General features: G+C 42.3%; 1 protein-coding gene across 3 annotated transcripts in view; it reads right to left on the bottom strand.

Moving 5' to 3' along the window:
* gli1 (GLI family zinc finger 1) overlaps nt 1–26655 on the bottom strand; it is a 200280-nt gene that overhangs the window by 18668 nt on the left and 154957 nt on the right. For 2 of the 3 annotated variants that reach the window (XM_062971104.1, XM_062971102.1), the window contains exons 2-3: nt 4173–4353; nt 385–483 (exon numbers count right to left, since the gene is read on the bottom strand). In XM_062971104.1, coding sequence (XP_062827174.1) covers nt 385–483; nt 4173–4269 — 196 coding nt within the window. In that variant the 5' untranslated portion in view covers nt 4270–4353. Of the gene's footprint in view, nt 1–384; nt 484–4172; nt 4354–10014; nt 11069–26655 lie in introns of those variants that run through there. The other variant, XM_062971103.1, reaches the window with a different exon arrangement.

The following is a 26655-nucleotide window of genomic DNA, read 5'->3' on the forward strand; positions in this document are numbered from 1 at the left end:
TGTCTCAGTACAATTACTACTGACTAGTGGGCACCGTAATTTAAGGGAGATGTTGACAAACTGGAATGTGTCCAGAGGAGGGCGACTAAAATGATCAAGGGTCTGGAGAACAAGCCCTATGAGGAGCGGCTTAAACAGCTAGGCATGTTTAGCCTGCAGAGGGGAAAGCTGAGAGGACATAAATATGTGAGGGGAAGTCATAGGGAGGAGGGAGCAAGCTTGTTTTTTGCTGCCCTGGAGACTTTCAGCCATACCTCTGCATGCACCTTTCTGCCGCCTCCTTTCTGCACAGATCTCTATGGTGTAGTGATTTCATTTTCCTACCTCCATTATTTCATCTCACATTAACTCCTATTCTGGTCTATTTATTCTGTAAAAGCTCACCATCCGTATGAGAAGACTGTTCACCTCCAGGCCCCATCCCATAGGTGTGATGATTTCCCACTGAGTTGGCCTGGTGGTAATATGGCAAGTCGCTGATTCCTGGTGGAGAAAGAGGGATAGAAGAAGAAAAGATCAGAAATGTGATTCTGTGTGATAATAATAATAACTTTATTCTTATACCCTACCACAAGATTGGCCATCAGATTGGAAAATATCGATTTATATCCCCATACCAAAAAAGGGAAACGCTAAAGAATGCTCCAACTTCCGTACAGTGGCACTTATTTCCCATGCCAGTAAGGTAATGCTCAAGATCCTGCAAGGCAGACTCCAGCAATACATGGAGCGAGAGTTGCCAGATGTCCAAGCTGGGTTCAGAAAAGGCAGAGGAACGAGAGACCAAATTGCCAATATTCGCTGGATAATGGAGGAAGCCAGGGAGTTTCAGAAAAACATCTACTTCTGCTTTATTGACTATTCTAAAGCCTTCAACTGTGTGGATCATAATAAACTATGTCATGTTCTTGGTGGTATGGGGATACCAAGTCACCTTGTCTGTCTCCTGAGAAATCTGTATAAAGACCAAGTAGCAACAGTAAGAACAGACCACAAAACAACAGACTGGTTCAAGATTGGGAAAGGAGTACAGCAGGGCTGCATACTTTCACCCTCCCTATTCAACTTGTACGCAGAACACATCATGTGACATGCGGGGCTTGACAAATCCAAGGCCGGAGTTAAAATTGCTGGAAGAAACATTAACAACCTTAGGTATGCAGATGATACCACTCTGATGGCCGAAAGCGAGGAGGAGCTGAGGAGCCTTATCACCAAGGTGAAAGAAGGAAGTGCAAAAACTGGGTTGCAGTTAAACGTCAAGAAAACCAAGATCATGGCAACTACACCTATTGATAACTGGCAAATAGAGGGAGAAAACGTGGAGGCAGTGACAGACTTTACATTTCTAGGCATGAAGATCACTGCAGATGCAGACTGTAGCCAGGAAATCAGAAGGCATTTACTTCTTGGGAGGAGAGCAATGGCCAACCTTGACAAAATAGTGAAGAGCAGAGACATCACACTGGCAATGAAGGTCCGCATAGTCAAAGCAATGGTATTCCCCATAGTGACCTATGGATGCGAGAGCTGGACCATAAGGAAGGCTGAGCGAAGGAAGATAGACACTTTTGAACTCTGGTGCTGGAGGAAAATCCTGAGAGTGCCTTGGACGGCAAGAAGCTCCAACCAGTCCATCCTCCAAGAAATAATGCCCGGCTGCTCACTGGAGGGAAGGATATTAGAGGCAAAGGTGAAGTATTTTGGCCACATCATGAGAAGACAGGAAAGCTTGGAAAAGATCACGATGCTGGGGAAAATGGAAGAAAAAAGGAAGAGAGGCCGACCAAGGGCAAGATGGATGGACGGTATCCTTGAAGTGACTGGGTTGACCTTGATGGAACTGGGGGCGGTGACGGCCGACAGGGAGCTCTGGCGTGGACCAGTCCATGAGGTCACAAAGAGTCGGAGACGACTAAACGACTGAGCAGCAGCAGCAACCACCATCTTCTGGAAGGGACTTGAGGCGGCTTACATATGGAACAAAATGCCCATAGACATAAATACAAAACAATCTATCAAAGCAAAAACATAATTAAAACAAAACATAGTTAAATATAGCAATTCAGATAAAAGCACAATTCAATAAAACATAAGAATATAAAACAGCATCACTAAACTCAATCAAAACAATACTCAACAAAACCAATTGCTGCAGTACAATGGGTGTGTCCAGGCTATAAAAGGGCTGGGCATGGAATAATGCAAGCAGCATATCATAGAGTTGGGCGTTGAATGAAGTGCAGAGAACAGAATATTATTGTAGAACCTAGGGACTGGGCATTTATAACTAGGGACTAGGCATTATCAAATGCAAGCAGAAACATCCAGGTTTTCAAGTCCCTACAAAAGAAGATCAATGTAGGGGCTTGTGTAATTTCCCTTGGGAGGTAGTTCCAAAGTCGGGGGCCACCACCGAGAAGGCCCTCTCTCTCATCCCCATCAACCATGCTTGTGATGCTGGTGGGAGCGAGAGGAGGGCCTCTCCGGAGGATCTTAGAGCCCATGCCGGTTCATAGGAAAGATGAGGTCTCGAAGACAGGCAGAACCTGAATCATTTAAAGCTTTATAGGTCAAAACCTGCACTTTGAATTGGGACCAGAAACTTATTGGCAGCCAGTAGAGCTGCTTTAAGAGGGGCACTCCCTATAATTAGCTCCATTTAGAAACCTGGTTGCCAACCTGTGTGATGAGGAACCTGGGTTGCTTGAGTCCAAGGTTCAGATTACCCTGCAGCATATAGGAAGAAGAAATGATAGATGAAAAGAGCAGCAGACTGCGAAATGTGGCATCTGACAAATCGCAGGAACACAAGAAGAGCTCAGCTGGTTAAGAGAGGAGACCAAGATCCAGAAATAATCAAAGATAGGTGCAAGTTTAAAATCTGAGCATGAAACTTTGGGCTCACTATTGGCTCCCCCTGATTTCTGATCTCCCCCAGCATCTGGTGTACAGTTGGTCCCGCCACATTTGCAAGTTTAACTTTTTAATAATGGATTTGATTAATATGTTCTCTCTAGGAATCTCTAGATACTCCACGAAACCCTAATGAAGTGGAGGATCTACTGCATTTATTTTAAAAATTGCCATACCATTTACCTATTACCTATCCCTTGTTATGGTGATGAACTTATGTAAACTCTTTGACTGATTCTTTTACACTCGTCACTCTACTCCCCCTGCTTTCATCTTGTAACTTAATCCCATTTTACCAAACTTATTATTTAATCAAGTTTTATTGTATGAGGTATTTTAATTTATTTTAGTTAACTATTACAAGAGTTTTAGGATAGTGGTTAGTGTCTATTTGTCTGTGTATTTTTGGTTTTGTCTTTTATTGTTGATATGGTCAGTGGACAATAAACAGATCTAGCTATTATGATCATATAGGTCAGAAATGAAATGTTATGGTACTGTGGAATGCTCCTTTTTCAAGAACAGGAGTTGCTTTAATGTATTTCCTATCGTCGCTGATTTTAACCATACCTACCCTGTTTCCCCTAAAATAAGACATTCCCAGAAAATAAGACCTAGTAGAGGTTTTGCTGAATTGCTAAATATAAGACCTCCCCTGAAAGTAAGACCTAGCAAAGTTTTTGTTTGGAAGCATGCCTGCTGAACAGAACACCAGAGCATGCAGGATTGGTAAATGTACGTATCATAGAGTGTTGTACATGGAAATAATGGTAGTAACAAGAAATTCTTGATAGGATTCACAGTTTGTCTGGTTATGCTGGTTTGTGATAGCTATTGTACATTATATAATAAATGTTCATTTTTTTGTTCAACAAAAAATGTGAATTCTTCTTCATGGAAAACTAAGACATCCCCTGAAAATAAGACCTAGCGCATCTTTGGGAGCAAAAATTAATATAAGACACTGTCTTATTTTCGGGGAAACACGGTATGTCCAAATGCCCATTAGCCTCCTAAGCTTTTCTCTCTCTTAGGGCTGATTTGTTTGTGTGCCTCTCTCAGAGTACTGCAAATCTGCAAGTATTTCCTTTCTTGTAGGTGCATGGATTATGTTGTTTTGGCTAATCTTATAAATCCAAAACCACTCTTGTAAACCACAGAAAGGACAGGCAAAAAGATGGAGCATGTGTGCAAGAGAGAGCACTAGACAGCACCACTCTTCATCTCTGGGGTTCTGTTGTTGCTGTGGGACTGACCTTCCACCAAGCCGCTGGGTTGCCCCTGCCCGTGGAGGGGCCGAAGATAGCAATGCTCCGCATAGTTGTTCACTGGCGGGTTCATTGGGTTGAACATGATTCATTGGAGGCTAAAAGCAGTCAGGGGGACATCTGGTACGGTGAGTAGGGGGCAGCACTCTTTCCGATGAGGGATCCAGATCTGCAAGAGACAGAATGCAGTCACAGAGGTCAGGCCAAGAGACCAGCATCCAAGAATATATCACAGTTAGTATGGTGGCTCTGTATTTTATTCTGCCATCTATCCAGGTAGCCGGCTTTGTTCTGCTGCCGCAAAATGATAGACCACATGCTTTATATGCACAAGGTCCAGATCCGTGATATCCAGACTGAGCTGAGAAAGACACCAGCCTGAAATGCTGGAGACGTTGGCTGCAGAAAGTATAAATCAGGATGGAAAACTCTAGTGCAGTGGTTCTCTACCTGTGGGTCCTCAGATGTTTTGGCCTTCAGCTCCCAGAAATCCTAACAGCTGGTAAACTGGCTGGGATTTCTGGGACCTGGGGACCCACAGGTTGAGAACCACTGCTCTAGTAGATCTGGGGAACCAATTCTCTGTCTTTGGAACCCTTTGCTGGCCACCCAGACTGCTATCCCTCCCACCAAAAAAACACAGAAAACAAACCAACCAACAATAAACAGATGTTCATTTCTAATTGTGAACAAACAGGGTGTTTTGATATTAAAAGGAGTGTCCTGTAACTGATTCAAAAAGAGGTTTGTCACTCCTAGAGATTTCCAGGAGATCCAGTTTGTTGCTACACAAAGAAGAATTACAAAGGAAATGGGATCACAAAAAATAGATTTCCAATTGCCTGCGTATGTACATAACGTTGACCCAGTGATCCAATTTATGTACAGGTTCCCTGTCCTCACATATGTTCAACATACAATTTCTATGAGTAATTCTAGTAATGATATGAAATGCCATGAAACAGTCACAGAGGCAGTAATGCCACAAGTTTTGGAAGGTACAAAGTATTTGTCAGTAAAAAGAACAAGATACATTCAAGACCAAATTGCAATAAACACAATCAAAAACGTTTCTTGTTGTTACAGTTTTTATCCGGAGATTCTGCATCCACAGATTCAGCCAATGATTGTGGCTTAAAAATAATTTCAAGCAAACCCCTGAAAAGCAAAGTTTGATTCTGCAATGCACTGAGCACTATGCTAAATAATGTGTGGGCATGTCCTGCTGTGGTGCAATGGGTTAAACCCTTGTGCCAGCTGGACTGCTGATCTGAAGATTGCGTTGCTGACCTGAAGGTTGCCAGTTTGAGTCTGTGAGACAGGGTGAGCTGGGAATTTGTTCCCACATAATATGGGGGATCATATTATTAAAATCTTTTACTTAAGCCATCTTGGATCCTAGTTTTGAAGGAAAAGTGGGATTTTAAATCAACCAATAAATAAACAAGCCCATTTCATTGCTTATAGCAGTCAAACTAATTTTCATCGATGGCTGTATTAGTTTTATGGTTGCCTTCAAATAATTATCATAATCATAATCATAATAATATGATCAAACTGCAAAGGCTCTGGCACAAGCCAGTAAAAGTGGTCCCCGTGGTGATCGGTACACTGGGTGCAGTGTCTAAAGACCTTGACCTACACTTGAAAAGAACCGGAGCTGACAAAATTACCACCTGTCAGCTGCAAAAGGCCACCCTACTTGGATCTGCATGCATTATTTGCCAATATATCACATAGTCCTAGACATTTGGGAAGTGCCTGATGCGTGATGCAATGCAAAAGCCAACATAGTGATCTTGTTGGCTGTTTATTCATCATGTTGTGTGTATCAAACAATAATACTGTATTTATAGGCTGCCCTATCTCTCTGGGGGGACTCAAAGGGTTGTTGGATCTATGGATGGAAAAATCTGTGGATACAGAGGGCCAATTATATATTTAGTTTTTACCCAGTTTGGGTCCCCTGATGTTATCGAACTCCCATCACTTTAGATTATCCATCATGTGGATTATGGATAATGGTACTTGCAATCAAACAGCACTTATGGCTCTGAGGTTGGAGTAAGCTTAAATAATCTTTCAATGACAATTATCATATTAACAAGCCTTGTTTCTAAATCCAAACTCCACTCTCCTGAATAAACAGAACAAAGCACAACCTTCCAGATGTGATAGTATCATGACTCCCATCAGCTCTAATCCTGAGGTCTAACAGGAGTTGCAGTGCAGCATCTGAGAGCCACATAAAATGACCTGGAGGGCCTTGAGTTTGACACATGTTGAGTTAAAACTAATTTGGGGATTTCTGTCTAACAATGCCTCCTAGCTACCAGCAGGGGGAGCCAAAGCTACAGCACTGCATGGTATTTGATCCATCAAGGTGGCATCTCCAGAACATTGCTACCCTGCTTTCCAAGGGTCATGCTGGTGGAACCATTAATGGACAAGGATTTTATCAATTTGAAACTATGAATTTTGAAATTTATACTATACTAGCTGTGCCCGGCCACGTGTTGCTGTGGCTTATGGGAATCATTTGTTGACCAAGTGGAATAGCAGTGAATAGCCTTGAAGCCTCAAAGCCTGGCCGTTTTCTTCTTATGCGAATCCTTGTTTGGTGAGCTGGAATACAATGGAATAGGCTTGCTGCTTGGAAGGCTGGGTACTTGCGTTCTAGGGGAATGGTTTTTTGGCCAATTTGAATTGCACAGAATAGCCTCGCTGCTGCAAACCTTGGCCACATTCTATATAGGGGCATCCTTCCTTGGGCAGGTTGAATGGGACAGAGTAGCCTCGTGGCTTCAAAACCTGGGGGTTTTCTATCTAGGGGAAATCTTGATTGGCCAGGTTGAACAGCACTGAATTGCCTTGCTGCTTGCAAGCCTGGCCGCTTTCTACCTTGTGGAATTCTTGGTTGGCTAGGTTGAATAGAAATGAATAATCTCAGTGCAGCAAGTATGAATGCTGCAATTAGTCACCTTGAATAGCATTTAATTGCCTTGCAGCTTCAAAGCCTGGCTGCTTCCTGCCTGGGGAAATCCTTTGTTGGGAGGTGTTAGCTGGCCCTGGTTGTTTCCTTTCTGGAATTCCCCTGTTTTCAGAGTGTTGCTCTTTATTTACTGTCCTGACTTTAGAGATTATATTGTTCTGTATTATTATACCACAGTAATTATAGATATTATATTTATAATCTTATATTATCTGCTTAGAACTGGATTATATGAGGCCCCTTCTACACAACTGTATAAAATCCACATTGAACTGGATTATATGGTAGTGTGGACTTAAGATAATCCAGTTCAAAGCAAATGTGAATTATCCTGCCTTGGCATTCTGGATTATATAGGTGTGTGGTAGGGCCTTGAGTCTACACTGCCATATAATCCAGTTTAAATCAGATAATCTGTATTTTATAGGCAGCATGGAAGAGGCCTAACTGAACCCTGGCTGTTCCTTGGCCAAGGGGTTGCTAAGAAACGAAGTAGGCGGGGCATACCCTTCTAACTGGCAGCAAGGGGAAAAACAGTTCTTCCTCTTCTTCTAATTTGTACTTTTCTAGGTTTTTTTTTTGTTTGAAAGACATATTTTGGATGACTATGTCTTTTGTGGCCAAATTTGGTGTGATTGGGTTCAGTGGTTTTGTTGTTTACTCCATAATAAAATGCACATTACATTTATATATATATATAGATTAAGCCATATCAGTGACAATTTATGCTTGCGAGAGGCTCAGTATATTTAGTATCTATCCATCAGAAAGCATCATATACATATACATACATATATATATTCTCTAAACTATGCTTTGGGATATTCATCAATATAGGCCTCACTTCACGCTTGTGAAAAACAGAAAGATAGCTTGGGTCCTCCAGATAATTTAGGCTACTACTCTCACAATATCTTACCACAGTGGTTCTCAACTTGTGGGTCCCCAGGTGTTTAGGCCTACGACTCCCAGAAATCCCAGCCAGTTTACCAGCTGTTGGGATTTCTGGGAGTTGAAGGGCAAAACATCTGGGGACCTACAGGTTGAGATCCACTGTTTATCATGAGCCACATAGGGTAGGGTTGATGGGAGTTGAAGGTAAAAGCATCTGGAGGGCTAGTGGTTTCTCACCCCATAAGAAAATGTGCTCTGATCAACAGAAAGTCTTAGCTGCCCTCTGACCAGAATCTATGCTTGCATCTTATTTAAACATAAGAAATCTTAAGTCAGAGCTTTCAAAACATTTCATGTTGGTGACACACTTTTTTGACCTGCATCATTTCACAACACAGTAATCCTAGGAAACCAGAGGTTAACCCCACCTGTTATCAGAGGTATGAATGCATACATAAACTGTAATAGCGAAATGTACGGGGACACAACATATCTCATGAAAACTTTTCATTTGTATTTTTTTAAAAAATATATGATTTATTGCTGATTTCACACAGACTCAGAAATTTCTCATTACACTCTCATGACACACCTACACATGGCAGCCGACACACAAACGTGCCATGACATACAGTTTGGAAAGCTCTGGCTGGCTGGATCTACACTGGCATATAATTCCAGGATGCAGATAAACGGCATTGAACTGGATTATATGGCAATGTAGACTCACATAATCCAGTTCAATACAGATAATCTGCATTCTGAAACTGGATTATATGGCAGTGTAGATCCAGCCTCAGATGCAGGCTTGGAAAAAAAGGGCAATGTAGGTAACAAATTTGCTGAAAAGTTTGATCTGGTTTTCCCTATTGGTATCAACCATTTTTCCATCTTCCTTTCCACGAGGCTCAAGATCTTGTTTCCCAACAGGTGGGTAGTTTCCCATTCCTAGCAGAGCCCATCATTCCCAACCACTGGCTGGGAGTTGTGGACCAATGCATTGGAAAAGGTTGATTCTAAGGTTTAACAGAGGCTGGATCTATACCACCATATAATCCAGATTATCAAATCAGATAATCCACTATATCTGCTTTGAACTGGGTTATCTGAGTCCACACTGTCATATAACCCAGTTCAAAGCAGATAATATGGGATTTTATACAGCTGTGTGGAAAGGGACTTAGGTGGGGCCAGAGATGACTAAGGCCCCTTCCACACAGCTGAATAAAATCTCACATTTTCTGCTTTGAACTGGAATATATGGAAGTGTGGCCTCAGATAACCCAGTTCAAAGCAGATATTGTGGAATTTTTGCCTTGATATTCTGGGTTATATGGCTGTGTGGAAGGGTCCTAAATCTTTTCTCCCTTTCATTGCAACTGATTCGACTAATAATGAGTTGCTTTAAAAGATATATCAAAAGTACTGATGTGTGGCCTTTTCTCATCAATGGCTATGGATTGCAGTTTCTTTGTAATCCCTTGGAAGACACAGCCAGATTAATACGTCAATTTTTCCTAAAGTTATGCACATTTATGCCCCAAGGATCCCCATGTCGTTGAGACTTGTGAGGAAAATCAAAAGCTGGCAACCTGCATGCCTCCACCCACATGTAGATGCATGTAGATACACATTGATAACACTCCCTCGCACCCTGATATAGGTATTCACATGTAAATTGGATATGGTAACCAAGAAAGATATGTGTGCATCTTTGAGCAGACATTTCGATAGTAAATATCTCCTTTTAGCATACAGACACATAATGGCACTTGGACTGCTCAGAGATTGTGATTGTGCTGACCAAGGATGTGAATATTCAATTATTTAATCCTTGCAAATGAGGATTAATAATTTCCACAGTCCCTGCCTGCTATAAAGACAATTAATATTTTTACACAGTCATCTGTCAGAGAAAAAATAAGTTTTCTATGCAATTCTCACCTGATTTTGCACATCTCAATATATTTTGGGTAATGTGATGACCCATGGGCCTTGTAGTCCTGCTCATGACATTGTGATGCCTGATGAAGAAGAAAACTTGGGTTTTTTACCTTCCCAGTCAGAACTGGATTCTTCCCAGACAGACTCTTCCCAGCCAGATCTGGGAACCTTGCACCTGCAAGAGGATTATGTTCCAGAAGTATGTCAAACAAATACTGAGGCTACATCTCCAGTGTTTTCTCGCCATGAGTTTTGTAAACAACAGAGAGGCTTGGAAGCAGCCTCGCGCAGGAGTGCGAGAATAATTGCTAAGAATTTGCCAATTAAGCCTACTTTCCATGAGAATCTTTAAGGAGTCAAACATCTGGTCTCAGAGATTAGCTTTCGTTTCTGGTTCCCAGAGAACTGCTCTCGGCGGGAAAGTTAGACTCTATATAGGTGTTTTACCCGCGGAGTAACTTTGCGGAGTCAATTCGTCAGCCTCCGGAGCGAGTTGTGTCTGGACAGCGCGCTCCGTTTCTAGCCTCGTTCCTGCTCAAGCCTTGCCTTGTTTCCAGCCTTCGCTCCTGTTTCCCAGCCTTTGTTTACCAACGGACCTTGCCTTGTTTTCCCAGGACTAAACCTTGCCTTGTTTCACGGATTTTACCAAGTTATTCCACGGACCTTGTTCTTGTTCCTCGTTACCTTGTTCCACGTTTCAAGCCTTGTTTCAAGTATCAAGTTATTTCCTAGCCTTGCTCAAGTTCATGGACTAAAGGACCTTGTCATCTCCCCTCACTTTGCCTGGCAAAGTGAGTGTTTCGGTTATTGGATTACAACTTTGGACCTTAATATTTCATATTGGACATTGTTTCTTTGGACTAATTTTGACCTTCCCTGAAAGGTCTACTTCTGGACTAACTTTTACATTTGCTTTTACTAACTTTATATATTTCCTTAATAAAGATATTAGATAGAATCTGGCCTCTGCGTATGGTTATTGGTGCTCTGTAGCCTGGGTCGTGACAGGTAATCATTTTGTGCAGAAATACACAAGGGGATTTTGTGTGAAAATCATGGTGTTCTGTGGGGGGAAATTGTTTTTGCACCAAAAACACTAGATAGCCATATAGGATTTTTCTGTGGTATCCTGGATTTTGCACACACACACACACACACACACACACACACACACACACACAGATAAAAAATGCACAAGAAAATAACATGAGATCTGTGCATATCCAGCAGAAGCTGCAAAGTTCTCACCACTGTATTACTTTTTCTGATCAGTTTTCCCAAATGTCACAGAACTCATTTTTCAGTCATATTTCCAGTAATTCAAAATTGCTCCAAAACCTGAAATTAATCAGATGGGTAGCTGAGATAGTGACATATATGCTTTTGGATGGGTCAATGGACACAAATTAGTTTAAAATATTGTATATAAAATTAGTTTTGGGTTATGTGTGTAAGATGTATCCGAAACATAAAGGGATTTAGATCCTGTTTTTTATTGATCATCTCTTCATTTTTCCAATATGTAATACCAGTGTATATAACCAGCATTGAACAGGTTCACATTTTTCTGTGGCTCAATAACACCCTCTTCCCTTGCTTTCTAGGAGCCCCCACAATAGGTTAAACCAGTGGTTTCCAACCTTTTTTTTGATCAGGGCCCACTTCAACCACAGCCCACTTGACCAGGGACCACTTTGACCACAGTCGACTTAACCAGGGACCACTTTGATCAGGGACTACTTCAACAGGGACCACTTGACCAGGGACCATTTGACCTGGGGCCACTTTGACCAGTGACCACTTTCCAACATTAGTACTAATTGGTTTTTGGTCAACTTTAGATTCGGTTTGGGTTTTTTTTTTCGTGTCAGGAGCTACTGGAGTTGCTTCTGGAGTGAGAGAATTGGCCATCTGCAAGGACGTTGCCCAGGGGACGCCCAGATGTTTTGATGTTTTACCATCCTTGTGGGAGGCTTCTCTCATGTCCCCGCATGGAGCTGGAGCTGATAGAGGGAGCTCATCCGCGCTCTCCCCAGGTGGGATTTGAACCTGGCAGCTTTCAGGTCAGCAACCCAACCTTCAAGTCACGAGGCCTTTATCCCTTAGGCTACCGGAGGCTTCGGTTTGGTTATTTGGGCTGTTAATACAGAAAATTGCATTTGATAGACCACATTAGCTCTAGTTTCTGATACAGAACATATGCTATCCAGTAATCACCATCTGCTCACCCACAGAAAACCTTATTTAATAATCTAGAGCTAATGTGGTCTATCCAATGCAATGGTCAGCTCTGCAGGAAGGAGTCAAAATAAAATAAAATAAATAAAGAGGAAGGAGGTTAGCGGATTGGATTTTTGTTCTTGCGGACCACTGCTGGGCCACGGCCCACAGGGTGAGAACCACAGGGTTAAACCAATTCAGGGAGCAGGGTGAACTCCTATCAGCTCCAGCTTCCCATGCGGGGACATGAGAGTAGCCTCTACAGGATGGTAAAACATCCGGGCATCCCCTGGGCAACATGCTTGGATTCAGAGAATGTGGAGTTAATACATCAAAGAAGGAGGGTGAAATACATGGAGGACCTCCCAGGTACTTGTGTACATGTACTATCATCCATGTGAACAAAGATACTGCATACCAAAATCAGGACTGTCCGTGCCATTGTATTTCTAGTTTCTATGTATGATTGCAAAAGCCGAAAGTGAAACGGATAAAATGGGAATCACTGGTTACTCTTTTGAAAGATGCTGGAGGAAGGTTCTCCAAATACCATGGCCTGTCAAAGCAAATCAAGCCTGAACTTTCCCTGGAATCCTGAATGACAAAACTGAGGCTGTTGCACATTGGCGATATCATCATTAGACGACATGAAAAGACAATATTTCTTGGCAAGATGGGAAGCAGCAGGAAAAGTGGAGGCTCACATTACAGGTGGATTGACTCCATCAGGGAAGCCACAGCCCTGAATTTGGAAGACTTGAGCAAGGTTGTGGATGAATAAGGTTTCTCATCCATAGGATCCCCATAGGTCAGTGGTTCTCAACCTGTGGGTCCCCAGATGTTTTGGCCTTCAACTCTCAGAAATCCTAACAGCTGGTAAATTGGCTGGGATATTGGGGAGTTGTGAGCCAAAACACCTGGGGATCCATAAGTTGAGAACCATTGCCAATTTAATGATAGTTGACAAGTGTTCACATCCTAGTGAATGTGCACATAAATACTTAGAATCATAGAATACTAGAGTTGGACATAGGCCATCTAGTCCAACCCCCTACCATGCAACAATTAGCAGATTTTATGTTTTTTCCAGAGAAAACAGAATACTTGAGTTATATCATAGAATATACAGAACACATCACCACTTGCAATATTACAGTAGAGTCTCACTTATCCAACACTCGCTTATCCAATGTTCTGGATTATCCAACGCATTTTTGTTGTCAATGTTTTCAATATATCGTGATATTTTGGTGCTAAATTCATAAATACAGTAATTACTACATAGCATTACTGCGTATCGAACTACTTTTTTTTGCCAAATTTGTTGTCTAACATGATGTTTTGGTGCTTCATTTGTAAAATCATAACCTAATTTGATGTTTAATAGGCTTTTCCTTAATGCCTCCTTATTATCCAACATATTTGCTTATCTAACATTCTGCCGGCCCATTTATGTTGGAGTGAGACTCTACTGTACTAGCATCCTGTTAAGTGATTTATGTACACCTGGATTCTGTTTTGAATAGAGCACAGAGCACTAATTTCTTGCTGTTGTGTTCAATCCAAAAACTCCCACTGCCCGAAAGAGAGATGGGAGATAGAAAGGAGGGGATTCGTACCATGAAGATCTGGCTGCTCTGAGCTAATGGGGGAAAGGTAAAGTTAGTGCAAACACTCCAGAGGAGCACCTTTATTTCTCTTCCCACTTCCCATGACTGAGCGGAGACCAGCTGCTTCTCCATGGTCTGAATTATCTTCCCACTCCCTCATTTGCTACACATGCTAAGTGACAGCAGCAGAAGTCCCTCCTGAGTTGTGACAGCTGCCAAACAGTGGGAGGACATGGAAATATGCTTTAGGAACAATGCACAGATGTAGGATCTTGGGTCTGTACGTCCTATATTGCCCATAGCATTTCTGAAGACATTTGCTTAGAACAGATTCAAGTCAATAAAACAGCTCTGATTGGTCTAGTTCAGTGGTTCTCAACCCGGGGGCCTACAACTCCCAGAAACCCCAGTCAGTTTACCAGCTGTTAGGATTTCTGGGAGTTGAAGGCCAAAACATCTGGACCCCAGGTTGAGAACCACTGGTCCAGTTCAATGGTTGTTGTTACTGATGTTGTTTCAAACTTATGGCAACCCTAAGACAACTCTATCACGGAGGTTTTTTTTTTACAGGATTTGTTCAGAGGGCCTTCTCCTGAGGCTGAGATAGGACTTTATCATGTTAATCCGCCATTCGACTAAAGTCACATTATTTACAGATAATGGAAACATACCAGTTGAGAATTTTCAATACATGGTGCCAAAGAGGTGACAACATAGGGTCCTTCCACACAGCCATATAACCCAGAATATCAAGGCAGAAAATCCCACAATATCTGCCTTGAACTGGGTTATCTGAGTCCACATTGCCATACATACTACTAGTTCAAAGCAGATGATGTGGGATTTTATTCAGCTGTGTGGAAGTGGCCTTAGAAAACATTACAAGGGAGTGAGACAATTAAAGAAAAGGAGACAAAAGAAGAGTGAGCAGGAGAAAAGATATTTGTTCAGCTAGAACAGCGTTTCTCAACTTGGGCGTCGGGACCCCTGGGAGGGTCGTGAGGGAGGTGTCAGAGGGGTCGCCAAAGATCATTAGGAAACACATATTTCTGAAGGTCTTAGGGACTCCTTTGGCAGAGAAAGCTGAAGATCTCTCCGTCTTTCATGGGTGCTCTGTGTGGGAAGTTTGGCCTAATTCTATCATTGGTGGGGTTCAGAATGCTCTTTGATTATAGGTGAACTATAAATCCCAGCAACTACAACTCCCAAATGTCAAGGTCTATTTTCCCCAAACTCCACCAGTGTTCACATTTGGGCATATTGAGAATTCGTGCCAGGTTTGGTCCAGATCCATCATTGTTTTGAGTCCACAGTCCTCTCTGAATCTAGGTGAACTACAACTCCAAAACCCAAGGTCAATACCCACCAAACCCTTCCAGTATTTTCTATTGGTCATGGGAGTTCTGTGTGCCAGGTTTGGTTCAATTCCATCATTGGTGGAGTTCAGAATGCTCTTTGATTGTAGGTGAACTATAAATCCCAGCAACTACAACTCCCAAATGACAAAATTAATCCCTTCCCCAACCTCACCGGTATTCAAATTTGGGCATATCGGGTATTTGTGCCAAATTTGATCCGGTGAATGAAAATACATCCTGCATATCAGATATGTACATTACAATTCATAACAGTTGCAAAACTATAGTTATGAAGTAGCAATGAAAATAATTATATGGTTGGGGGTCACCACAACACGAGGAACTGCATTAGGAAGGTTGAGAACCACTGAGCTAGAAGAACAACTCCTGACAAGCCAACGTTTGGCTCTCCATCCCGTCTTTTCTGCCCTGCAGCTACACTGCCATGGGATGATGGGCCTTGTAATTCAACATATCTAGAGGGCATGTGGTTATAGATGACTTGGGGTGCATGTAGAATGAATGCATCTTGTCCCCACATTAACTACCAGCACACTTTTGACAGAGAAGGCAAAAGATCTTGTAAATCTAGAACTCTCAGAATGCCATAGCATTGAGCCATGACAGTTAAAGTGGCATTAAACTGCATTCATTCTGCAGTTTTTATGCACAATCTCCATTCAGTTCAGGTTTACAGAGAGGAAAAGACTAATTGAAAACGATTTGAAAGTGAGAGGCTTCAAAGAAGAGGAAGGGAAAGAACCACATTTTCTGAAAAGACAGAGGAGGCATGAAGGCATTTTTTTAATTGCACATTTTAATAGTTTAGAGTAGACAGTTTAATTGTCTTTTATGTAAACCGCCCTAGAGATCTTCCTGGCTTTGAAAGGTGGGGTAGAAATTACACAATAAATTACTTTATATTGGAGTTAAATTATCTGTTTCTTTGAAGAGGCGAGGGAATTAAGAAGACTAGTTACAAGGGATGGGATAAGACTGTTAAGTTTAATTTGCAACAAAGCTTGCAACAGGGAGTGTAATTTAATCTCTTCCCCATTGTTCTATTTGTGGAACTCATATTTCAAGACAGAATGTCTTTGCAATAAAATCACTCTGTGTTATAGGCTGGCCTGCAGACATGGAGCAACAGATGTATCATAGGGCCCTTTCACACAGCCATATAACCCAGAGTATCATGGCAGATAATACACAAGATCTGCTTTAAACTGGATTACATGAGTCCACATTGCCACATAACCCAGTTCAGAAAATGTGGGATTTTATACAGCGGGTTTAACTGCTGAGCTGCTGAACTTGCTGACTGAAAGGTCGGCGGTTCAAATCCGGGGAGCGGGCTGAGCTCCTGACTATTAGCCCCAGCTTCTGCCAACCTAGCAGTTCAAAAACATGCAAATGTGAGTAGATCAATAGGTACTGCTCCAGCAGGAAGTTAACAGATCTCCATGCAGTCATGCCGGCCGCATGATCTTGGAGGTGTCTACGGACAGTGCCGGCTCTTTGGCTTAGAAATGGAGATGAGCACCAACCCTCAGAGTCGGACACGACTAGACTTAATGTCAAGGGAAAATCTTTCCCTTTCCCTATACAGCTGTGTGGAAGGGGCCATAGTCTCAAGCTCCAATCCAATCCAATCCAATCCAATCCAACAAGCCTGTATTTGTATATATAACAAAGCAGTTATAGTTTCAAACTATGCTGACTGGGGCTGATGGGAACTCTAGTCTGAAGATTCCTGGAGAGCACAAGGTTGCATCTTTTTGAGGGATCTTGGAAGCTAAGAAAAGTCACTCTTGGGGAGTGCTTGGATGGGAATATTGGATTCAGTACAAACATGTGACTAAGCCCTTCCACACAGTCATATAACTCGGGATATCAAGATAATCCACAAAATCTGCTTTGAACTGTTTTTCCACTACAAACACTGCACAAGATAACTAAACAACAACAAAATACAAAATAAAAAACAAAAAATAAAAAGTTATAATTAAAACCCAAACAAATTAAAGAAGTTAATCAGCTGGACAGTTTGCCAGGAAATAAGATAACTCATATAAAACTGATGCAAGCCTATGGGCAGATATGAAATGCTGCAGCGTAGGTCCATCTACATACCATCAAATAAGAGGATAGCTATTCACATTACCATTTAGTAGTAATTTATGACTCTAATATAAATAGATGTAAATCTTTCTCACACAAGAGTGGATGCCTCTGCTTCAATGACCCATGGGCTCACCTACTCCCAACAGTAGAGTTAATGCAGTGGGTTGTTGTGAGTTTTCTGGGCTATATGGCCATGTTCCAGAAGCATTCTCTCCTGACCTTTCACCCACATCTATGGCAGGCATCCTCAGAGGTTGTGAGGTGTTGGAAACTAGGTAAGTGGGGTTTATATATCTATGGAATGCCCAGGGTGGGAGAAAGAACTCTTGTCTGTTGGAGGCAAGTGTGAATGTTGTAATTGGCCAGCTTGATTAGCACTGAATGGCCTATCAGCTTCAAAGCATGGCTGCTTCCTGCCTGGGGGAATCCTTTGTTGGGAGGTGTTAGCTGGCTCTGACTGATTCATGTCTGGAATTCCTCTGTTTTCTGAGTGTTGTTCTTTATTTACTGTCCTGATTCTGGTAGCCAAATCTTGTTCACTTTCATTGTTTCTTCTTTTCTGTTGAAATTGTCCACATGCTTGTGGATTTCGATGGCTTCTCTGTGTAGTCTGACATGGTGGTTGTGAGAGTAATCCAGCATTTCTGTGTTCTCAAATAATATGCTGTGTCCAGGTTAGTTCAACAAGTGCTCTGCTTTGGCTAACTTCTCTGGTTTCAACAGAAAGGAGGAAACCATGAAAATGAACAAAATCTGTCTACCAGTATGAAAAAAAATCTAGAATCAGGACCGTAAATAAAGAACAACATTAAAAAACAGGGCAATTCCTGGCATGAATCAATCAAGGCCAGTTAACACCTCTCAACAAAGGATTCCTCAAGGCTGTAAGCAGCCAGACCTTGAAGCTAAAAGCTATTCAATGTTAATCAGCGTGGCCAATGATAACATTCACACCTGCCTTGAATAACCTGGACATTCCACAGGCATGTAAACCCCACTTGCCTAGTTTCCAATATACCTCACAACTTCTGAGAATACCTGCCATAGATGCAGGTGAAACATCAGGAAAGAATGCTTCTGGAACATGGTCACACAGCCCGGAAAACTCATAGCAACTCAGGGATTCCAACCATGAAAGCTTTCGACAACACAGTTAGTACAATTTGACTGTTACTTGAACAGCTATGGTTCTATGTTATGCAATCATTGGAATTGTAGAGGAGACTAACCACCTTGTAAAACTACAGCTCCCTGGATTCCATAGTATTGGGCCATGGCTGTTTATGGACCTCATCACACTAGAGCTTGGATCCACTTTAAATCCACTTTAGGGAGCCAGATATGTCCCAGGCCTCACCAAACTATAAAACCCAGAATTCTGCAAGAGGCCCAAACCAGATTTAATGTGGATTCATGCTCTAGTGTCATGAGGCACAAAGTGGTGTCAAACTGCATTCATTCTAGGCGCATACACAGCTGCCTCTATCTCCAACACCTGGGGTTCCATTTCTGAAACAAGAGATGATCCTGCTCAAGCCTACCTAGCTGGATCCACTTGCAAGCTGTGCCCACTCATTTTCTGCACATGTTCAGTATAATGCTTTGAAAACATACATGGGTTTGCCTATGAATGGGGCAGGAGCAAACTGGGTGGAGGGTGCCTATGCTATTGAGAATGAATACAGTTTGGTTCCACTTTACCTGCCATGGCTCAGGGCTATGTTATGGAAGGAGTTGGAGTTTCATCACAAGGCCTTTAGACTCCTCTGCTTCACCCAATTACAGCCCAAGGATTCCCTAGCATTAAGCCAGGGCTGTTCAAGTGGTGTCTGTCCAACTGCATTCATTCATTCTACAGCGGCTAAACCCCTCGTAGGCTTTCCTTCCCCTTCCCTTCCTTCCCGTCCGCGGGATCCGCGCTCCGGGTTTCCCTCGCAGCCGGCCGTCCCAGCGAGGTGGGTGTTCTCCGCGCGTTTGTTATGACTTGGAAGCCGATAATGGCAGATCTTATAGGCAGCGCCGCTCCTCCCGCCGCGCCGAGGCTTCGCGGCTGAGCCAGGCCGAGAGGCAGAAGGGAGGAAGAGGCAGCATAGCAGCAGAGGAAGAAGAAGGGGAGCAGGAAGAGGAGGAAGAACCAGGAGAAGAGGAAGAGGAGCAGGAAAAAGAAGGCCAGAACAAGGAGAAGAGGAGAAGGAAGAAGAACAAGGGGAAGAAGAGGGGGAGAGAGGAGGGGGAGGAGGAATAGGAATGAGGAAAAAGAAAGGGGAGAAAGAAGAATAAATTGAAGAGAAGGAGGAGGAAAAGAAGAACAAGGAGAAGAGGAGGAAGAACAAGGAGAAGAAGAGGGAGAGAGGAGGAGGATGAAAGAGGAGGAAGAAGAAAATAAGAACAAGGAGAAGAAGAGGGGGAGGAAGAAGAATAAGGAGAAAAGAAAGAGGAGGAGCAAGAAAATAAGAACAAGAAGAAGAGGAGGAAGAATAGGAGGAAAAAGAAAAAGAAGGAGGAAGAAGAGGAGGAGGAAGTGGAAGAATAAGGAGAAAAAAGGAGGAGAAAAAGAGTAAGGAATAAAAAGAGGAGGAAGGAGGAGGAAGAACAAGAAGAAAAAAAGGGAGTAGGAGGAAGAAGAGGAGAAGAAAGAAAAAGAAAATGAAGAAGAAAAATGAGGAGAATGAAGAGAAAGAACAAGGAGAAGAAGGGGAAAAAGAGGAGGAATAAGAATAGGGGGAAGAGGAAGAGGAGGACGAGAAGAAGAACAAGAGGAACAAGAAAGAAAAAGGAGGAGGAATAAAAGAAAAGCAGAGGAAGGAGAATAGGAGGAAGAACCAGGAGAAGAGGAAGAGGAGCAGGAAAAAGAATGCAAGAACAAGGAGAAGAGGAGAAGGAAGAAGAACAAAGAGAAGGAAGAGGGGGAGAGAGGAGGAGGAGGAATGAGGAAAAAGAAAGAGGAGGAAGAAGAATAAGGAGAAGAGAAAGAGGAGGGGGAGGAAGAGGACGAGGAAGAAGAATAAGCAGAAGAGAAAGCAGCAGGAGGAAGAAAATAAAAAACAAGGAGGAGGAAGAAGAAAGAGGAGAAAGAAGAAAAATATGGAGAAGAGAAAGAGGAGAAGAAAATAAGAACAAAGAGAAGAAAATGTGGAAGAAGAACAGAAAAGAAAGAAGGAGAGGAGGCAGTGGGAGAAAAATAAGGAGAAGAGAAAGAGGACGAGGAGGAAGAACAAGGAGAAGAAGAGGAGAAAAAGAGAAAGAGTAGGATGAGTAAGAAGAACAAGAAGGAAGGAGAAAGAAGAAAAATGAGAACAAAAAGAGGAGGAAGAACAAGAAGAACAGAAAGAGGAGGAAAAAGGGAGAGGAAGAAGGGAAGGATGGGGAAGAGGAGGAATAAAAGAGGAGGAAGGAGGAGGAAGAGCAAGAAGAAGAGAAAAAAGGGGAGTAGGAGGAAGAAGAGAAAAAAGAAAATAAAGAAGAAAAATGAGAAGAGAATGAGGAGGAAAAACAAGGAGAAGAAGGGGAAAAGAGGAGGAAGAAGAAGAGTGGAGGAGGAAGAGGACGAGAAGAAAGAACAGGAGGAAGAAGAATGAAAAAGGAGGAGGAATAAAAGAAAAGTGAAGGAAGGAAAAGAGGAAGAACAAGGAGAAGAAGAGAAATAAGAGGGGGAGGGGGAGGAAGAAGAAAAAGAAAAAAGGAGGAAGAAGAAAATGAGGAGAAGAAAAAAAAGGAAGAAGGAGAAAGGGAGAAAAATGAGAAGAGAAAGGAGGAAGAACAAGGAGAAGAAGAGAAAGAAGAGGAAAAAGGGAAGGAGGAAAAGGAAGCGGAAGAAGGAGAAAGGAGGAGAAAAATGAATAAAAAAAAAGGGGGAGGAAGAATGAGAACAAGAAGAAAAATGAGGAGGGAGAAGAAGAGAGGGAGAAAGGAGGAAGAAGAGGAGGAGGTAGAAGAAGAGGAGGAGTTGATGGTTTCAGGCAATTGATTGAAGTCGCCTCTGCTTGACGCTCCCAGCGAGTCTCAAAAATAAGGCATTGGGCTCCATACTTTTGTGAAGCCATTGAATTTACATTCACCGTACAACCATTGCTTGAATAGCTCTACCCCAGTTGACGCTAACCAACAAGACCTCAAAGACAAAGAGTGCATCTGCACTGTAGAATTAATGCAGTTTGATACAACTTTTAAGTGCAAGGGCTCAATGATAAGGACTCCTGCCGAGTTGCATTTTGGTGAGGCACCAGCCCTCTTTGGCCCAGAACGTGAAAGGTCTTGAAAAATCACAGTTCCCAGGATTCCATAGCATTGAGGCATAGCAGTGCAAGTGGTGTCCAACTCCAACTCCAAACATCACACAAGTCAAAAAAGAAGCACAATTAAAGCCCTGGCAGACCGTGCAAAAAGAATATGCAACACCCACCTCCTCCAAGGTGAACTAAACCACCTAAACTGGGTTCTACAGACCAATGGAGACCCCACCACAGGCATCAGAAGAGCTGCAAGGCCAAGAACAAGCCAGGAGAGTAAAGACAAAGGTCCACCCAGCGGAAAAGTGCTCTTACCATACATCAAGGGAATGTAAGGCTTCTCACAGGGCAATTGAATTTTATGTCTGGTTCATATGTCCTCCCTTTTAGCCCATGGCCATGTGTTCTGTGTTAGCACTCTGTGTCTGAAGATGGCATGAGATGGGGATAATGACAGGGAACCACTGACCACATAGGGAAGCTGATGAAGAAACACAACCTACAAACTTTTACAGACCCATCAAGAAAATCCAACAAAAGCTACGTTCAGCAAAGGACAAGAGGGATCCTCTCACCTCTGCAGGAGTCTACCGTATACCCTGCAGCTGTGGACAAGTCTGCTTAGGGACCATCAAACTCAGGATTGCCCAAACACGAATCAAGGAACATAAAAGGCACTGCAGACTCACTCAACCATAATTCAGCCATATGACTTGATTAACCCACCTGAACATAGCATATTATTTGAGAACACAGAAATGCTGGACCACTCTAACAACTCCCATGTCAGGCTACACAGAGAAGCCATTGAAATTCACAAACATGCGGACAATTTCAACAGAAAGGAGGAAACCATGAAAATCTGGCTACCAGTATTTTAAAATCTCTAAAATCAGGACAGTAAATAAAGAATAACACCAAAAACGGGAATTCTAAACAGAAAACAATCAGGGCCAGCTAATACCTCCCAGCAAAGGACCTCCCCAGGCAGGAATCAGTCAGGCTTTGATGCTGCAAGGCTTTTCAATGCTAATCAAGGTGATTAATTGAATCAAAATTGTAGAAGCTTTCCATGTGTGTATGTTCCTTTCGGTCACCTGTGAGCCAGTATGACAGCAGTGGGGCTCACCTCAATGTGGAGTCCTGGAAGCCTGGGAAACAAACAGATCCTGCATTTCCTGCACACGTGTGCGCGTGCCCTTAAGTTGCCCATCAATTTACAGTGACCCCATGAATTTTCATAGGGTTGTTATAGGCAAAGAATACTTATTAGAAGTGGTTTGGCCAGTTCCTTCCTTTGAAATATAGCCTCCAGCAGATGGTATTCCAGAGCTGACCCTGCTTAGCTTCCAAGATCAGAAAGGATTGGTTGCATTGACGGTATTCGCCAACAAGATTGGTATTCTCAAACTCTAATCCAATTGTTAGTACCAGTTTGCTTCAACTCATGACTTGACTACACAAGGTGGACTTCCAATGCAGTTAAAATGAGAACAGGGGAAGTTTACCTTATGCTAGCTCAGACTTTTTGTCCATCTTGCTCAATACTGCCTCATCTGATTGGCTCTTTGTGCATTTATTATACAGTGTTCCCTCAGTTATTGTGGCGGTTACATTCCAGGACCACCTGCAATAAGTGAAAATCCGCGAAGTAGGGACACTATATTTATTCTAGTGCATTGTAGTAAGTAGTCTGTGGTTTGCTCTCCTACAAACCACAGACTACTTACTACAATGCAATCTGTACTTTATTTTAGCAGTTACAATATACAGTACACCAGCAGAGAAGAAGAATGGAAGCTAAATAACCCATTTTTATTTCAAACCCTTCCCTACTCTCCCCACTCTCCCTTTATTTCTCCCTTCCCCCCTTCCAAAACCCTTTGCACCCCGCAAAAACCCGCAAAACAGCGAAAATAAATGTGTACATTAATATTAATTGAAAACCTGCGAGAGAGCAAAAAGTTAACCGCGAAGTAGTGAGGGAACACTGTCTACTAGCTTGGGTATCTGGCATTGCTCGGGTTATTAGAAGTCATTTTTTTAAATTTACAAAATGCATAAGGTTGTGGGTGTACTACAACTCAAATCATGTCAGATTAACCCCCTGAAACTTTATCAATACTTAAAGTTTGTCATGTTGGGAAAATCTGCTCTAGATGCATCATGGGTGGGGTTCAGTATGCTCTTCAGCTGCAGGATGAATGATAACTCCTGCCATAGTGGATCAGTCCTGTCAAATCCCTCCAGTATGTTTAGTTGGTCATTTATTTATTTTTATTTACAGTATTTATATTCTGCCCTTCTCACCCTGAAGGGGACTCAGGGCAAATCACATTGTGCACATATAACGGCAAACATTCAATGCCATATAAACATAGAGACAAAGACAGAGACGCAGAGGTGATTTAACATTCTCCAGCTTCCATGGGGGTTCTGTGTGCCAAGTTAAGTCCAGGTCTATCATTGGTAGGATCCAGAGTGCTCTTTGATTGCAAGTGAACTATAAATCCCAGTACCTACATGAGCTAAAGGTGAATTCCCCCCAACCTCTCTAGTATTTTTCTTTGGTCATGGGGGTTCTGTGTGCCAAATGTGGTCTAAGTCCATTGTCAGTGGGGGTCACAGTGCTCTGACTTGATGCAGGGCGAACCACAACTTTCATCTTGTAGAGCCAATCCCCTAAACTCCTCCAGTATGTATAGTTGCTGCTCAGTTCTGCTCTGTTTGTTATGCAGAGTTGAAAAGAGTAGGAAAGGATTAAGGGAGAGGCAGTGGGCGGGATCAGATGATCTGGGATCAGATCCTGGGGTAACGGGCAGTGTAGATCCATCTTGAGTCATTCTTGCCCCCGTGTCTTTGGTGATACAGTAGAGTCTCACTTATCCAACATAAACGGGCCGGCAGAATGTTGGATAAGTGAATATGTTGGATAATAAGGAGAGATTAAGAAAAAAGCCTATTAAACATCAAAATAGGTTATGATTTTACAAATTAAGCCCCAAAACATCATGTTATACAACAAATCTGACAGAAAAGGTAGTTCATTACACATTAATGCTATGTAGTAATTACTGTATTTACTAATTTAGCACCAAAATATCATGATATATTGAAAACATTGACTACAAAAATGTGTTGGATAATCCAGAACATTGGATAAGTGAGACTCTACTGTATTTGCAGCAGGATCCTTAATAAACACCCACTACTTGAGCAGTAACTAACTACCAATGATGAATAAGATATTTATAATTCCTTTCTGCAATGAGTAGCACATAACTAAATTATATTAAGACTGTTAACACATCTACACTGCTGTATAAAATCCAGATTATCAGCTTTGAACAGGATTATATAGCAGTGTAGACTCATATAATCCAGTTCTGGATTATCTACTTTGATAATCTGGATTATATAACAGTACTAGCTGTGCCCGGCCACGCGTTGCTGTGGCGTTGTCTGGTGGTGTTGGTGAGAAATTGCTGAGGTAGTGGTGGTATTGAATGTGTGTTGTATGGTTGTCTTTATGTTTAGTATGCATTTGGTTGTTGGTGTACTGTGAAAGTGGTGAGGATAGAGGGGGTCTATGTGCGGAGCTTAACCCTCTAACTGGCAGCAATTGGATAAAAACAATTATTGCTCTCCCTCTAATTAGGACTTTATTTTTCTTTTCTTTTTGTTGTATCAACCTAGAGTCATGGATGATGGGTTGTGTTGTCAAATTTCAAGGTTGGGGGGGCCTGTAGTTTTGTTGTTTTGTCCGGTGCCCTGATTCCATCACTCTTTTATATATATAGATAGATCCAGCCAGTGTGTCATTTATTTACCTTTCCCAGCATAATCATTGTTTATGGGTTATATGTTTTTGTTTTATTTATTTACTTTATTTTTATCCCACCTTTCTCCAGATATACAGACTCAAACCATTTACCAGCAAACACAACACAAAACAATTAAACTGGGGGAAATACATAAAATATGCATATAACCTAGGATAGATGGGGAGATGTATAACATCCCTATGAAGCTGCTTTGTATCACAGGCCACTGGCTAGAAGCATTCTGCAAGGCCTTTTAAAAGGTAAATAAAAATTTTAAATTTTCCAAGTTTGGGGAAGGTGTTTTGATTTGGGAAAGGGATATGGGAGTAGTTACTGAACAAAATAAGACGAGGAAGCTGCAAATGGTAAGGGAGGGAGGAAGGGGCAAAGCAGAGCAGCCGACTGTCATCTGAGGACAGGAAAGGCTGTTCCACAGGCAATGAGACTCTCTGGTCCACCAGTGGCAGAAGGATAATAGAGAATAGGGAAAAACAGCCTGAGTGGAAGGGACTGGAGACCTGTCCTGCCTTCTTGCCCTTAGTCTCATCCACAGCAGCATGTTGCAATTGAACCGAATACAGCAGTGGACCTGGGTTCAAAGTTCCCACTTCAGCAACAGGCTTGACTCAGAGCAGAAATGATGGTGATGATCTCATTTCCACCAGCTCTCATTTCATCGGCTCGCTGGGTGGCCTTGGAGAAATGGTGATGGTTGCCAACTCTTCCGCCTGGAAGGATTCCCAAGCTTTTCGCTGCAGGACAACAAGAACTTTTGCTTGTCATGCAGCAATTAAAAGCACAGGAGCTCTTCCAGAACAAAAGCCTTGGCAACTTCGCATAGCTGCCTCCCCTATCCTTACTTGCCCATATTAATGCATGCACTGGTATAGTGAAAAGGGTGTGCTTGGAGATATTATGACTATATTGTAATACTTGTTACAGTGCAGGGGTGGCAATCCCCAGAGATGCCTTTTTCCTGCATCAGCTGGAGCTAAAATCTGACTATCATGGCTAAGGCCCCACCTATACTGCTATATAATGCAATTTGAACTGCATTTTAATGATGAGCGTAGACTCATATTATGAAGACTGAATTGCATTGAACTGTATTATACGAATCTACACTGTCATATAATCTAGTTCAGTGCAGTTAGTCAACATTCTGAAACTTCATTATATGGCAGTGTTGATGGGGCCTCGTCATTTCTGGGGGTGCTGAAAAAAATAAAAATTGGATTGTGGAGTATTTTCTTTTAGAAAGATAAACAAAAGGTTT

This window comes from Anolis carolinensis, chromosome 2 (genome assembly GCF_035594765.1).
Source record: "Anolis carolinensis isolate JA03-04 chromosome 2, rAnoCar3.1.pri, whole genome shotgun sequence".
NCBI lineage: Eukaryota > Metazoa > Chordata > Lepidosauria > Squamata > Dactyloidae > Anolis > Anolis carolinensis.